The sequence below is a fragment of the Canis aureus genome, chromosome 22, assembly GCF_053574225.1.
Source record: "Canis aureus isolate CA01 chromosome 22, VMU_Caureus_v.1.0, whole genome shotgun sequence".
In the NCBI taxonomy this organism is placed as follows: domain Eukaryota; kingdom Metazoa; phylum Chordata; class Mammalia; order Carnivora; family Canidae; genus Canis; species Canis aureus.
Window position 1 is genome coordinate 50,833,428 of NC_135632.1, and position 14,506 is coordinate 50,847,933.

At 45.1% G+C, this 14,506-nt stretch overlaps 1 protein-coding gene across 1 annotated transcript; it reads right to left on the reverse strand.

Annotated features, from left to right (window-relative positions):
* Positions 1–291: 291 nt before the first annotated feature.
* On the reverse strand, positions 292–14,204 carry LOC144294213 (uncharacterized). The gene is given in 5 exon segments (XM_077866013.1): positions 292–3,186; positions 3,188–4,526; positions 6,342–6,468; positions 6,790–6,881; positions 14,060–14,204. Coding segments are annotated over 4 exon segments (1,599 nt in total). The 5' UTR covers positions 6,805–6,881; positions 14,060–14,204; the 3' UTR covers positions 292–3,068.
* Between the last annotated feature and the right edge of the window lie 302 nt (positions 14,205–14,506).

The window sequence follows — 14,506 nt, forward strand, 5'->3', positions numbered from 1 at the left end:
TAGTTACCTGGGGCTGGGGCTGGGGCCAGGGCAGGAATGCACTATAAAAGGGACTCTTCTGGGAATGATGCAAATGTTCTGTATATTGATTGTGGAAATGATTTTCAACATGGAGTCACCTATCAAAACTCATTCAATTGCATACTTTAAATAGATGCAGTTTGTTATACTTTACGACTAAATAAATTTGATTTTTAGAATGAAAAAAAAAAAACCAACAAACAACTAACCTTGATAGAACTTAACCACCAACCTAATAAAAACTCTAAGTATAGTAATTTTAGTGGATACTAACAAGCACTATTTTAAGTGCCTTATAGTTATGAACTAGTTTTATCGTCACAACCTTATGAGGTAGCTCCACTTTACAGATGGAAGAACTGAGACACAGGGAAGCTAAGTAACTTGCCCAGAGCCACACACCTAAGAAAGTGGTGGAGCCAGGAACTGAGCTAGGGTACAAGCAAAAAAATCTGTGCTCTTAACTACTATATTTCTTTTTAAAGCAATAATACAAGACTATTTCCTAAACACAAGAGCATTTAACAGCAACCAACGAGAGTGAACACTATATGCAATTGCAAAATGCCAAAACATTTCCCTCGAAAGTTAGAAGACATGGAACATCTGCTGTTCAATATTCAAAATGTTTGTTTAAAACAGTTTTGTTGGGCAGCCCTGGTGGCTCAGCGGTTTAGCGCTTCAGCCCAGGGCCTGATCCTGGAGACCCGGGATCGAGTCCCACGTCTGGCTCCCTGCGTGGAGCCTGATTCTCCCTCTGCCTGTGTCTCTGCCCCTCTCTCTCTTTCTCTCTCTCTGTGTTTCTCATGAATAAATAAAATCTTAAAAAAATAAAATAAAAAGTTTTGTTATCACACAACTTAAATGACATACAGAATGGAAATGAAGAAAGTACTATTATTTGTTGTATACTAAGAAAAGTTAGGAAATGAAACTAAAAAAAAAAACTATTAAAACTAAAAATAATTTAGCAAGGCAATTGGATCCAGATAAAATTTTTAGAACTCAGTAATTTTTTTTAATACTAGCAATAACCAATAGAAATTGAGCTGTGGCTTTCATATATAGACCATTTTCCTCCATATATGATCCTGAATACTTTTCCAGGAAGTAAGGACATTCATTTTTTTTTTTTTTTTAGGACATTCATTCTTAATGAAAACCTACACCAGACTGGTGGTGAGGGGTAACATACTTATGAATAGAGCTGGCTTTCCCCCTCCAGACACAGAATGGTAGGACAATGAGCAAAGAACAAACAGAAGGTAAAATTATAGCATCCAATAGGCAAGGGGTTCTGACCAGTAAGGTGCAAATCACAGTGGAAGCATGGGTCCATGTGCTAATATGGGGTTGGGCTCCTTCTCAGAATACAGGTGCTCCCAAGATAAAACATTTTTAAGTAAGTCCTATCTGTAGATCTTATAAATATATCTGAAAACAGAAATTTAAAACATTTATTTACAAATGGCAAATTTCTAGTTGTGTCCTTGTTTCAGTAGTTTTTATAGACCTCCCCAATACACATTCTTCCTAATCTTTTCTGAGGTGCCTCCCCCCAAATCACATCTAATTCTTATTTTCTTGAGCCTCAATTATCTTCTCTTTCTTCTCCACTATCTCAGACATAAATTGGAGCTCACAATCATCTCTCCCCTGACGTTTACATATCTGACATTGCACCTCTAACCTTCTCCTCTGCTACACTGTCAATCCTACTGTCCTGCTAAGAGAAAAGGGGCAGATATCAGAGGCAAAGGCTCCCAACAATGGGGCGCTCCTGCAAGGATTGGAAGAGAGGTGTTTAAGCTAATGTCTCATACATGACTATAGGATTCTGAAAAGACTTCCTGTTTCTTAACTTTATGGGGAATGAAAGATGGCCTGGAAGATAATTATAATAATAAACTGTACTCCTCTCAACTTGGTATTAGATGGCAGTTACAGGAAGATTGAACTACTTGATATGGAAATCAGAGTCTCTGTGAATCAAACCACAGAAAGCAGGTAAAAGTACTTATCAGTGGAACAACTGCTGACTCTAAATCCTGGATATACAGGTTCACACACAGATGCATGCTCAAGCACAAATATTAGTTGAGGCTGAGGTACCAGAATTAATATTCCCAGAGGCATATGTAGAAGACATGAACAAGGCCTTTGTATGTGGTATCCTATGGTGTCCATTTTTAAAAGTTTTAGGTCTAGTGGCAAAAGGGAGTACATGCCCAGATTAAGAATGGTTGGAGAGTGAGTTTGAAAAACTTAAACAACTAGTCTATGAAAATTATTAGCTATATGCTAAAAGACATAGATACCATACCAAAACTCAAAGAGCTTACATTAAGTTGGGATGAAGTATACACATATGCCTTGACAACTGTTCTCAATGCAATTTAATAACAACTACTAATTGTAACAGACTAATTTGAAGCATTGAGGTCAAGTCAACGGAAGTTTAAGAGGAAGGAAAAAGCATTTTAAGAAAAAAGTCTTTCTGAGATGAGCTGGATCTTAAACAGTCTGAGGGACAAAAATTAGCAAAGAAGAAGAAAAGGTTCTCTAGATAGGAAATACAAGTGATGAGGATCCAGATTATAATGAAACTTTTTAAAAGGCCATTCACAAGATAGGAACCAGAGCATTGGAGAATGACTTTATGCAACTGAGAAAAGAATTACCTGGAAAAATTTTAAAAAAAGCATATAACCACTGTCCTTGAGAAGTATACAATTTGATTATGGGATTCATAACTAAAACCAGAGACACATTTTAAACAAAAAAAGAGAGGAGAGGAGAGAGGGAGAAAAGGGGGGAGAGAGGAGGGAGAAAAGAATGTAGGGGGGGAAGGACCTATAAGCACATGAAATGTGTAGTCCTTACTTCTCTCATAGTAGGGAAAAATGGCACTATGACTCTCCTACCTTCATAACCCAGCAGAAAGAATACAAGGAATAAACCTCCTTGATTAATGATTCCAAGAGAAGATCAGAGTATCTTTCTTACAATGAAAGTTTAACTCAAGTTTCTTGCTCTGTCTTAGAAAATCATGTCTTAACAAACTGTGTGGGCCAGAGCTGAGTGCCTCTCACCATTATGAGTTCGCTGATGGTGATTAAAAGTGGAACGCTGACTGAAGGCTTTCCCACACTCAATACATTCATAGGGCTTCTCTCCAGTGTGAACCCTTTGGTGCACAGTGAGCTGAGAGCTGTCACTAAAGGCCTTCACACAATTGTTGCATTTATACGGTTTCTCCCCAGTATGGGTTCTTTGATGAACCATAAGGCTAGAATTATGACTGAAGACCTTCCCACATGCATTACATTCATATGGCTTCTCACCAGTGTGGATTCTTTGGTGTATAATGAGGTAGGAGTTTTGGTTGAAGGATTTTCCACACTCCTTGCATTTATATGGCTTTTCACCTGTGTGAAGTCTCTGGTGTCGAATAAGACATTTACTCAGACTGAATGCCTTACCACACTCATTACATTCAAAAGGTTTTTCTCCAGTATGAATTCGCTCATGGTCAGCAAGTTGAGAGATCTGACTGAAGGCTTTCCCACACTCACTACATTTGTATGGTTTTTCTCCAGTGTGGAGGCTCTGATGTCGAATAAGACATTTACTCCGACTGAAGGCCTTGCCACATTCATTACACTCATAAGGTTTCTCCCCAGTGTGGATCCTCTGATGGTCAATAAGATTTCTATTAGAACAGAAAGCTTTCCCACATTCATTACACTTGTAAGGTTTTTTACCAGTGTGAAGTACCTGATGACGGACAAGATTTTTACTCCGACTGAAGGCAGCCCCACATTCACTGCATTCATAAGGTTTCTCCCCAGTATGGGTTCTCTGATGGTCAAAAAGTTTGGAACTTTCATTGAAAGCTTTTGCACATTCATTACATTTATATGGTTTCTCACCATTATGGAGTCTCTGGTGTTGAATAAGATGGGAGCTATGCCGGTAAGTCTTTCCACACACTCTGCACTCATAGGGCTTTTCCCCCGTGTGGGTTCTGAGATGAACGATGAGCTGAGAGGTCTGCCTGAAGGTCTTACCACATTCATTACATGCATAGGGTTTCTCTCCTGTGTGGATTCTCTGATGCCCAATGAGGTGTGAACTCCGATTGAAAGCTTTACCACATTCATCACATTGATATAATTTCTGTCCCTTCAGTACTCTTTGATGTGCTGCAGCACTAGGGGACAGGTGTGGATGCTTCCCAAGTTCTTTATATTCATTACATCCACCTTTTGTGGATTTATCTTTGGCCTCATGTGTTATTTTGAAGAAAGCATTTTCCAGTCTGCTCCCTTCTTCATCTGAGGGTTGCCCTTCCAGCTTCTCTGAAGTACCTTCACAGGCAGCTCCTGCCTCTGGTTCCCCAGAAACTACTGCACAGAGCCCTCTTGACGTCCCATCAGATGACTCTGGTCCCTTAGAAACTGCCAGCTTCACAGGCAACTCTGAACACCGCATCCTAGTGTCACCTGCGGCCAAAAGAGAAGAAAACAACTTTTACACATTTCTTGTCCTACTGAGGAAACAGAGTCATCAGGAGTCTACGTACCTGAAAAAAACCTTCACATCAGGAGATGACACATTTTGAACAGGAGAAAAATGGGAAATAGCTCAAGCTTCTCTTCATGGACAGAAAGATGAAGAGGGGAAAGACGGTCAGTAGGGGAGGGTGGAAGAAGGGCTGTCAGGACACAGCCCATTAATTGTTCTAGTTAATTATCCAGTTAAAAGACAACCAGAAGGCAAGAGAGCAGACTGTAAAGGTGGTGTGACCTCACAGGAGTCACCTAGTAAAATGATGAACTATATAACGTCCTTTCCAACAAGATGCTGTAAGTTTCCATGGTTCCCAGTAAAAATATTGAGGAGAGGAGTGGCAAATACCTCAAATCAAAGATGACAAACAGTATGGGCAAACACATTCAGGGAAAAAAAACGTATCAAAAGAAGTGATTCTCACATGTGAGAAGATTCAGGTGACAAGATTCAGAGAAGCCACAGGCTCAGAAATGCTGGGGGAAAGTACTGGAAGGGACAGCAGAGCTCTAAAGGGGGGATCCTCTGGTCTCTGGAGCAATGGACTGGTAGAAGTCATACTGCAAGGACTGCATTCCTATAAAAATTAAGAAAGGGACTGATAATTTGAAATATGAATCAAAACATGTCTTTGGTATCTTGATAATGTGGAATCATAGAAAACTGAACAGCTAAATATTTCCTTTAGAATTTGGAAATGGTGGAAGAAGCAAGCGATCAGTCACGTCTAAACACAAAACTGTTGGTTCCTTTTAATCGTATCTTAACCAGGGCAAGCCGTCGTGGCATTTCAGCACACAGAAAGTCACAGGTATCACTGCCTCTCTGACTCCTGAGCCCACCACCCTCTGCCATGTTGGCTACTGTCCTAGACCTGCCAACCAGAGAACCTGTCCTGAAAACACTCCCTTCCAGGAAGCTGTCCTTGCTCTGTGCCAAGTAACTGGTCTCAATACCAGTCAGTCAATACCACGACTGACTAGACCAGGGCACGAGGCCCAAGTGTAGCTTCTCTAATATGTTACACCTCAGCCTCTGCTGCGGCCAGGAGCAAAGTTCTGCCCAAACAGAGATGACACTTAGTGGCTGAACCACCCTTAGAGTCCCTCTCTAAGTAAATTCTGAGCTGGAAATAGGGCAAAAGAAAGAAAACTAAAACAAGTAGGAGATCTAAGCTGAAATGACGCATGGAGAGAAGCCCAGCCATCAGGAGCCATTGCATGCAGAAACTGTGGCAGCAGAAAGTCTAATAATGCAGCGGCTATGAGGGGACAAAAGATTCAGAGTGAAGAAAATGAGTAGCAGTGGGAGGACAAAAGAGATACGCAGGGAGCAACTGCCTGACATTCCCTGGCATAAAAATTATTTGCTGTTGCTGCTGAGGGCCCTGTTTCCCAAAGGATGCTCTAGCTGGTGGGTTTTGTTTGATCAGGGTTTCCATTCCTTCAGCCTTACTGGAAGTAACACAGTACTTACAATAATGTGAGCGGCTCCCTATTCCTTACAACTACAACTTCTAAATAAACCACCTTAGGCCAATTAATAATGAAGTAAAGACAATGCTGATAACTTAAGGCTGAGCGATGGGCACAGAGAGGTTCATTACACTATCTTCTCCGCTCTGTCTCATGTTGGCAACTTTTCACAATAAAAATTTAACAAGCAAACAAACAAACAAAAAAGAATGTAGCAAAGAAAATGTAAAGAAAGGAATGCAGACTACACTATTGGGGAACAGAAATCATTACCCAATGAGGCCACGCTGCAATAATTTCCCGGCATGATGCTCCGGTACACGGCTCTCCGACCGACTGCCGGACCTTTCCACTTCCTCTCAGTATAGTCCACAGACAGGAACTCGTACGCTGCAGACACCTGGAATGACAAGCTTCTATCGCTCAGGGATATTATATTCCCAGCCTGAAGACAGACACATCAGGGTATCAAGAGCCCAGGGTGGGGGCCTGGTGGGTAAAGGGTTGATAGGGGACAGAAGCTGGGATGACATATCTAAAAGGACAAGTCCAGGCCCAGACAGAGTCCATGAACTCAGCAGGCAGGACCTAATTCCAGAGGAAGTCATTAGGCAGGGAAACCGCAGGAGTAGTCTCAGAATTGGCCAGAGCCCTGAAGATGAGCGCTAGCTATGCCCAGGCCACAGACTTGGGAACTCATGGAAGACAGAGTCCAGCTCACCTGGGGCCTGACCATCTGAAGCACAGCTGCTGCTGCCTGGTCTCCTGACTTCCCAGCTTGGGAAAGGGCAGGCACCTGCGAAGCACACGGACCTGAGGGAGGAAAGAGAGCTGTGAGAACAAGCCCTGCCTCGGCTCCAATAGGGTCTGTGTCCCAGTGAGTGGGTTCAAGAGAACCCAGGCAGCTCCACACACTGCCTCTCATCCCTCTTCCATACAGGCGTTATTCTGAGTGTGCTGTGAATTTTCCATGCAGGTGTTATTCTCAGGGTGCAGAGGGTCCCTGGTCAAACAGAAATGGCCATTCCTCCCAGCCCTCCCTCACTTCAAATTCTCTGAAGGAAGCTATACTTCTGCCCACTTTCTCTCCCTGTGGCTTCCCTGGTGTCAGGCCAGCCTGATGTGCCCCTCACGTTTCTGGCCCCTCATTACTGATTTCTTTCCCTTCCTTCTCATTATGGACATTGCAGGCACTCAGGCCTCACAGCATCCCTTTTTGCTCTGTCACAGATCTCATTGACTCGCAATGCCCTAATGCTGCCTGCCTTCCCAGTTCCTAGCTCTCTTCTAGACCCCTATTACAGGCTTCCAGCTACCTACCGGACATCTCATTTGGGTGTCCCTCATCACCTGAAATTCAGAGTCAAATATGGATGTTCTTTCCACGTTCTCTTCCTGACCTCCCAATTTCTTTTAATGATTCTCATTCATTTTCTTCCCTTAAACTTGCATCCATAGATAGTCCTCTAATTAGGGCAGCCCTGGTGGCTCAGCGGTTTGGCACTGCTTTCAATCCAGGGTGTGATCCTGGAGACCCGGGATCGAGTCCCACATCAGGCTCCCTGCATGGAGCCTGCTTCTCCCTCTGCCTGTGTCTCTGCCTCTCTCTCTCTGTGTCTCTCATCAATAAATGAATAAAATCTTTAAAAAAAAAAAAAAAAAAGATAGTCCTCTAATTAGCTTTAGTTTCATCATGATTTGTATCAGATTTCCATCTGGCTTCTTTTAGGCAACTGACCACATCATAATAAAATTCATTTGGAAAAATCAAAGTCTTCTACCCAAGATAATTTGGGAAAAAATAAGTTAAGGACTCATAATTCCAACATCAGAATTACATTACTAAGCAGCAGTCATCAAAGTAGAGTAGTATTGACATGAGGACAATTTTATAACAGGATAAGGGTTGAGAGATATACCCATACATCCATAGTGACTTATTTTTGACAAAAGTCCCAAAAGTACTGAAAAGAGAATGGACTTTTCAAAAAATGGTGCTGGTACACCAGATGTTCCAAAAAAAAATAGTGTTAGACCTCTTCTGCAGAATACATATTAAAATTATAAGGATTGCACACAAAGGCACCTGTTGTACATGACCTCATAACTCAGTGCACCATGTCACAGATGATGCTTATCTTCCCCAGAGACCACCCCGCATTTCCCACCACCATTTAGTACATTTAAAAAAATCACTACCTTCACTCAGAAGCCATCCCCTACTTCGTCAGAAGCCAATACATACTCAACATCCTCCAGATTCAGCCGGTGGCATCAGGACAGACAAAAAAAAAAAGACTAAACACAGATGGAAAGAGGCTCCCAGGAGAAAGCATGCTGCCATCCAGGTAACAGAAAGAAACTACACTCTTGTTCTCAGGGCATGAAGAGTCAAGCAAAGGACTACATTAACGATCACACAGGCTGAGGAGTCTGCTAAAGTTCTGGCAGAGAAATGAAGCCTTGCTGTAAAAAACTAGGGGAGAAAAAGAAGAAGTAGTATTTGAGAAAACAAAACAAAGGAAAAGGATGGAATGATAAAGTAGGTGGCCCAAGGCCCACAGACAGACTTGAAGATCAGCAACAATAAAAGATGGCTGAAAGGAAAGGGTGCCTCAGGATCAAGAGGAAGGCTCAGGGGCAGCCCCGGTGGCTCAGCAGTTTAGCGCTGCCTTCAGTCTAGGGTGTGATCCTGGAGACCCGGAATCGGGATCGAGTCCCATGTCGGGCTTCCTGCATGGAGGCTGCTTCTCCCTCTGCCTGTGTCTCTGCCTCTCTCTCTCTCTCTCTCTGTCGCGAATGAATGAATGAATGAATAAATAAGTAAAATCTTAAAAAAAAAAAAAAAAAAAAAAAGAGGGGCAGGTTCCAACCGTGTAAGCCCCAGCAGCACAAACGGATAGCAGAAACAACAGTTCAGAAGGAAGCTAGAAGTCAGAAGGAGGGACAGAGCTGTAGAACAGACTGGAGAAGAGCATGAAACTGAAGTGTGGAAGAACAAGAAAGCTGCTCAGGGTAACCAGAGATCAGGCAGTGAGGCTAAAGAGAATGAACTTGAGGCCAGAGACAAATATTCTGAAGAAATGCACCAAGCAGGAAATCTAAATGACAAGACCTATCTCAGGAAATGGAGGCCCACAGTGCAATTAGCACCAGAAACAAGCCTCCAAGCAGACCTGTTCTGAAGCAGCTGTTACTGAAATGTCTGAAGAGGTCAGTGAGGCATCTGGACAGAGGTGATGAGAAGACTGACAGACAGGAAAATGAGGGCAAAAGCCAGGAATTTGGCAAAGGATTTCAGGTTTCCAACCAAAGAAAGCACCACAAATACGGAGAGACATGCCCGCCCCCAGGGCCTTTCTGAATCCGGATGAAAGAGCCAGGGCACAGGAAAGACATGGGGACCAGTGAGCTGAACCTGCCCAGTTCAGGTATCCCAATGCCTCAAGGTTTCTCCATGTCCCAACTAGTTTTTGAGAAAGAAGAAAAACTTCACTCACCCCAGGCCCAGGAGGAAACCTGAGCTGATCAGGCCTCTTCTCCCACAGCTTCATACTTTGACCCCAGTCTCAACCCCACAATTGAAAATGGCTTTGTGAAGCACAGGGAAAAACCCAAGCAGTTATCCAGGGCATTTTTCAGAAATATTTTTTTTTCTTTTCTTTGCTTTGCTTTGCTTTGCTTTTCTTTGCTTTCTTGTCATTTTGCTTCAATTCATACACAATGTGAATTTGTTTTCTTTTAAAATCCTCATTAAGCACTTTCTTATTCTTGTGTTTTTCCTATCAGTGTAAGGATACATACGCTTTATTTTATACGCTGATAAGGAAACAAAAAGACTGCTTCCAGTACATAATTAAAATGTTACATTACGCTTAAATACATCGCTTAAGAAATGAGCTCAAACCTAGCACCCAAAACTTGGTTTCTCCACACCATTCTCCAATAAATAGAACTAGGGATCCTTGGAGAAGTGGTGGTGGTTTCCAGGCTGGGGAAGGGAAGAAACAACATGAGTATTCTGTGGTGCCAGGAAGGCGGGGAAAGACACCAAAAAGGATGTGGGCTCTGCAAGGGGAAACAGAAGCCAACCTCAAGGCGCTCCCCATGGCCAAAGCTGGAATACTTTAAGCAATAAAATAAGTAATATTAGCACTGCATCATAGCCCAAAGAATACATACCCAACATCACACACTGATATAACTAACCGAATAAATAAAACAAAGGGAAACAAGGCACAACTCTTCCTCTGACAGTATTCCAATTAACAGAAAAGAGGGAATAACAGAAAGTCACCATTAGACCATTACACTAATAAGATCCACCAGGAGGGCTAATTAGTGGGTGAAAGTTAAGGAAAAACAGGATATTGCTATGCAAGGTCTCAAAGTATCTTCCCCGAAATAATCACCAGTTACAAAGGGAGAGACAGTAGGTTTACAGTAGTGACACATGGCAGATACCAGCAGGTCAAAACCAATAGCAACAACAACAACAAAAAAACAAACAAAAACCAAAAAAACGACAGTAACAAGACATATGGACACCATCCTCAATGGAAGCAGAAGAAAACATCTGACAAAACCAAAGTAAGAGTCACTCTAAAAATCCCAGCACGACATACTTCAAAGTGTCGAGGTCACAAAACACACGAAAAGATGGAGAGACTGTCACATACTGAAGGGAACAAGGAGACATGACAACTAAATGGAATGAGGGATTCTAGATTGGTTCCCTGAACAGAAAAAGGTCACTAGTGAGAAACTGATGAACTCTAAGTAAAGTCAGCAGTTTAATTAATAGTACCACACTACTGTAAATGTCTTCAGTTTGCTGACTGTACTATGGTTATGCAAGATGTTAACGTTAGGCAAAGTAAGTAAAGAATATCAGGGAACTCTGTACAGTTTCTGCAACCTCCTGTAAGTTTACAATCATTCAAAAAGACGGCAGCCCAGGTGGCCCAGAGGTTTAGCGCCGCCTTCAGCCCAGGGCCCGATCCTGGAGACACAGGATTGAGTCCCACGTCAGGCTCCCTTGCAAGGAGCCTGATTCTCCCTCTGCCTGTGTCTCTGCTGTGCTTTCTCTCTCTCTCTGTCTCTCATTAATAAATAAATAAAATCTTAAAAAGAAGAGAAAGCTTTTTTGAATTGAGGAAGCGTGTTATCTTTTTTCTCTGATTTATTTTTATCTTAGGTTACAAATTAACTTGGCAGTCAAAGATATTAAACACTGTCACTCTCCTCTCTTAACAATATCTACTGAGCACCTACTATGCCCCAAGCACTAAGGTCTCTGTAGGGAATAGAGACAAACAAACAAAAACCTGCCTTAAAAAAAAAACAAAAACAAAAACAAAAAAAACACCTGCCTTGCACAGCTTATAGGAAGACAGACAACGAAGTGAAGGAAATATACAGTATGTTAGTGCCCGGCACCATGCAGTATAATAAAACAAGGAAGGAGGCTACGAGGTTTGAGATCAGGGAAGGAAATGTTTAAGCTCAAAAATTCAACCTTGTAGAGCACATCATGGTTCACCTGACGGAGCTGTTTCAGATTTTTTTCTGATACAAAAATACTGCAGACTGCCAAATAAAGTAAGTTATGGTTACTATACACTATGTATATTTACCCCCAAGCAACTCTCCAATATCACGGAAGGCTTATACACCAAGACCTCTTGGACACGAGGACCTCAGAAAACTTAAAGTGGCATAGCTACCATTTTTGATGCTGTTGTCGGTTTCCTTTCTGGGTACAAATTGAGGTTTCCCTTCAAAACATTCCCATCGGGATCCGTGGGTGGCACAGCGGTTTGGCGCCTGCCTTTGGCCCAGGGCGCGATCCTGGACACCCGGGATCGAATCCCACATCGGGCTCCCGGTGCATGGAGCCTGCTTCTCCCTCTGCCTGTGTCTCTGCCTCTCTCTCTCTCTGTGACTATCATAAATAAATAAAAATTAAAAAAATAAAATCTTTAAAAAAAGAAAAAACATTCCCATCATTTCGGCCTACAGGAAGGATTATGGCTTTTAACCAAAGTCTGTCTGCCTTTCTCCAGCATTAACATTGACATGTAAGAACACCCTCCTTCATCAGGCCCTCAACACACACACATACACACACACCCGTGTAAACAGATGCGAGTTCTCCGACATTCCTTCAGCAAATTACCACCAAAGCCACTCGCTGACATTTCCCTGCAAATAATGTACCTACCACTACCGAGTTTTCACTCTTGAACTAGTTTCAAACAGGATGGTGGTGTTCTTTCCTGGCCACCACTTTAACCCAGAAGGAGACCATCCTCTGACTTCTGAGGCCTGTGCCAGTCAGATACAGTGCAGTGGTTTCGGGTTGGAGCTGCACCGCCTGTTTAAAAACTCCCTTTTATTAAAATAAAATCTTTTAAGAATATATCACCGAAAATAAAAACTCTTTTATATATTTCGCTTTCATTTTGAAAGGAGACAAGATTGTGCTATTTTTCTGCACAAACGTCACTTGTTGAGCCTTGAGAGCTTCATGCAATGTGTACTATGGAAAATAAACTAAACTGCAAGCAACACGTTCTCATCACACTCACGGAAGTGTGTCTTAGCGAAGTGTGCCACGACGCCGGCACCAAGTGTGACCACCACGTGAGCAAGTGCATTCCGCCGGCTCAAGGTAGTGTGATTTTCAAGGAGCAAGAGTATAAATGTACTTAATGCCGCTGAGTGATGCCACACTTCAGTAAACAGATAGCACCGTGTACGTGTGTGCGCGTGTAGGAGCCTGCATCGCCAGCGCATTTTACAGCTCCCCGCAGCACCCGGACGGAGCTCTGCGGACTGCGGCTACTCTTCCTCTGCGGGCACTCCCCGCGGCACCTAATCGTCCAGAACGAGCCCGCTTTGTTTGCGCAATTGGGAGAAAGGACGCGGCGCCGAAGCCAGGACCCCCGGCTGCGTGCCCGCGGCTGCGAGGCGCTTCCAGGTCCGCACCGGAGCCCCCGCCACACCGCCCGCCCCGGCGCAGCCTCCAGGCCCGGCCCCGGCCGCCCCCTCCCGCAGCCCGCGCGGCCCCGGCCCCGGCCCCGGCCCCGGAGCGCCCGCCCGGCGGCCCCCGCCCCCCCGCGCCCCCGCGCCCCGCCCCGCGCCGCCGCTCACCGACTCCGTGGGCCCCCGACGCTCGGTCCTCCGGCCACGCCACCTGCCCAGGGCCCCGCGCCCCGCGCCCCGCGCCCCCGCCCCGCGCCCGGCGCCCGCCCCTCCGTCGGCTCCGCTCGCGCACGCGCGCCGCCGCCCGGGGCCTCTCTAGGAAGCTGGGAGGGCCAACGTCTCGGCTTCTCCCAGCGCCCGCGGGAGGCAGGCGGGCCTGCGAGCGCGAGGCTTGGCCCCCGGCGCCCCCCGCCCCGGGGCCCTGCCCCTCCGCGCCGCCGCGCCCCGCCCTCCGGGTCCGCCCCCCGCCCTCCGACGCCAGGGTAGCCCCGGAGCCCAGGAGCCCACACCCCTTCCAACAGGTGGTTGGAAGGCCCGACTGCCCCCCACCCCGCCCCGGGGAAGAACAGGATCCCAAACCAGGGGGCAAAGCACGGAGCACGAGCTTGTGGCTGACCGGTTCTGGCCGAAGGGAGAGCTGGTAAGGGGCCGCGCATCACTCCAGGAGGACCTCTTCCCTCCCTCGTCACCACCACAGCTGGGGGCACTTGCTGGCCTCCAGCCGCGCACACACAACTGCACCTCCCATGACCTCCAGTTGTTTACTTTTGAACAAACGTCCACTGCGGGACCCAAGAAATTCAGAGAATGTCCCCCACCTCTGGCCCCTAGATGAGTAACAACTGCGGCCTCTAGCCCAAGTCAGTTCCAAGAAAAATCTGCAGAGCACGCCCTTAATGCAGAGCACGTCCCATATTGGAATGAGGAACTAAGAGCTTGAGAAACTCCTCCACCCTTACTGGAAATCCCCTAGACCAGCCCATAAAAATCCAGCTGTAACCCACCTCGGGGTCCAAGTCCCTGCTCCGCTGTGTCGGGTGTACTTGGACCAGGCTCGAGCTTGCAAATAAACCCTCGTGTGCTTGCATCGGTGTCGGCTCCTCGGTGGTTTCTCGGATTCGCGATCTTGGGCGCAACAAACTGACTCAGCAATTCACCAATGGGGCAGCCTCTAGTCTAGCAGACGGAAAGGACGGAGCTGCAAGAGCTATACAAGGCTAGGGATTTCACAGGCAGAAAGAAGGGAATAGGAGAAAAAATCTATTGGGTGAAAGGGTAGACTGGTTATTGCAGTGTGACTTTCCTTACAGGGGCTGCCAAGGTTTTATCAGGTAGATTACCTAACTAATGATCCTCAGGAAAGTCTTGATTGACTTGCTAAAGACAACAGACCCAAAATAGAGTCGCTTATGCTAAAGAGGGAAAAAAAACAAACAAACAAAAAAACTGGA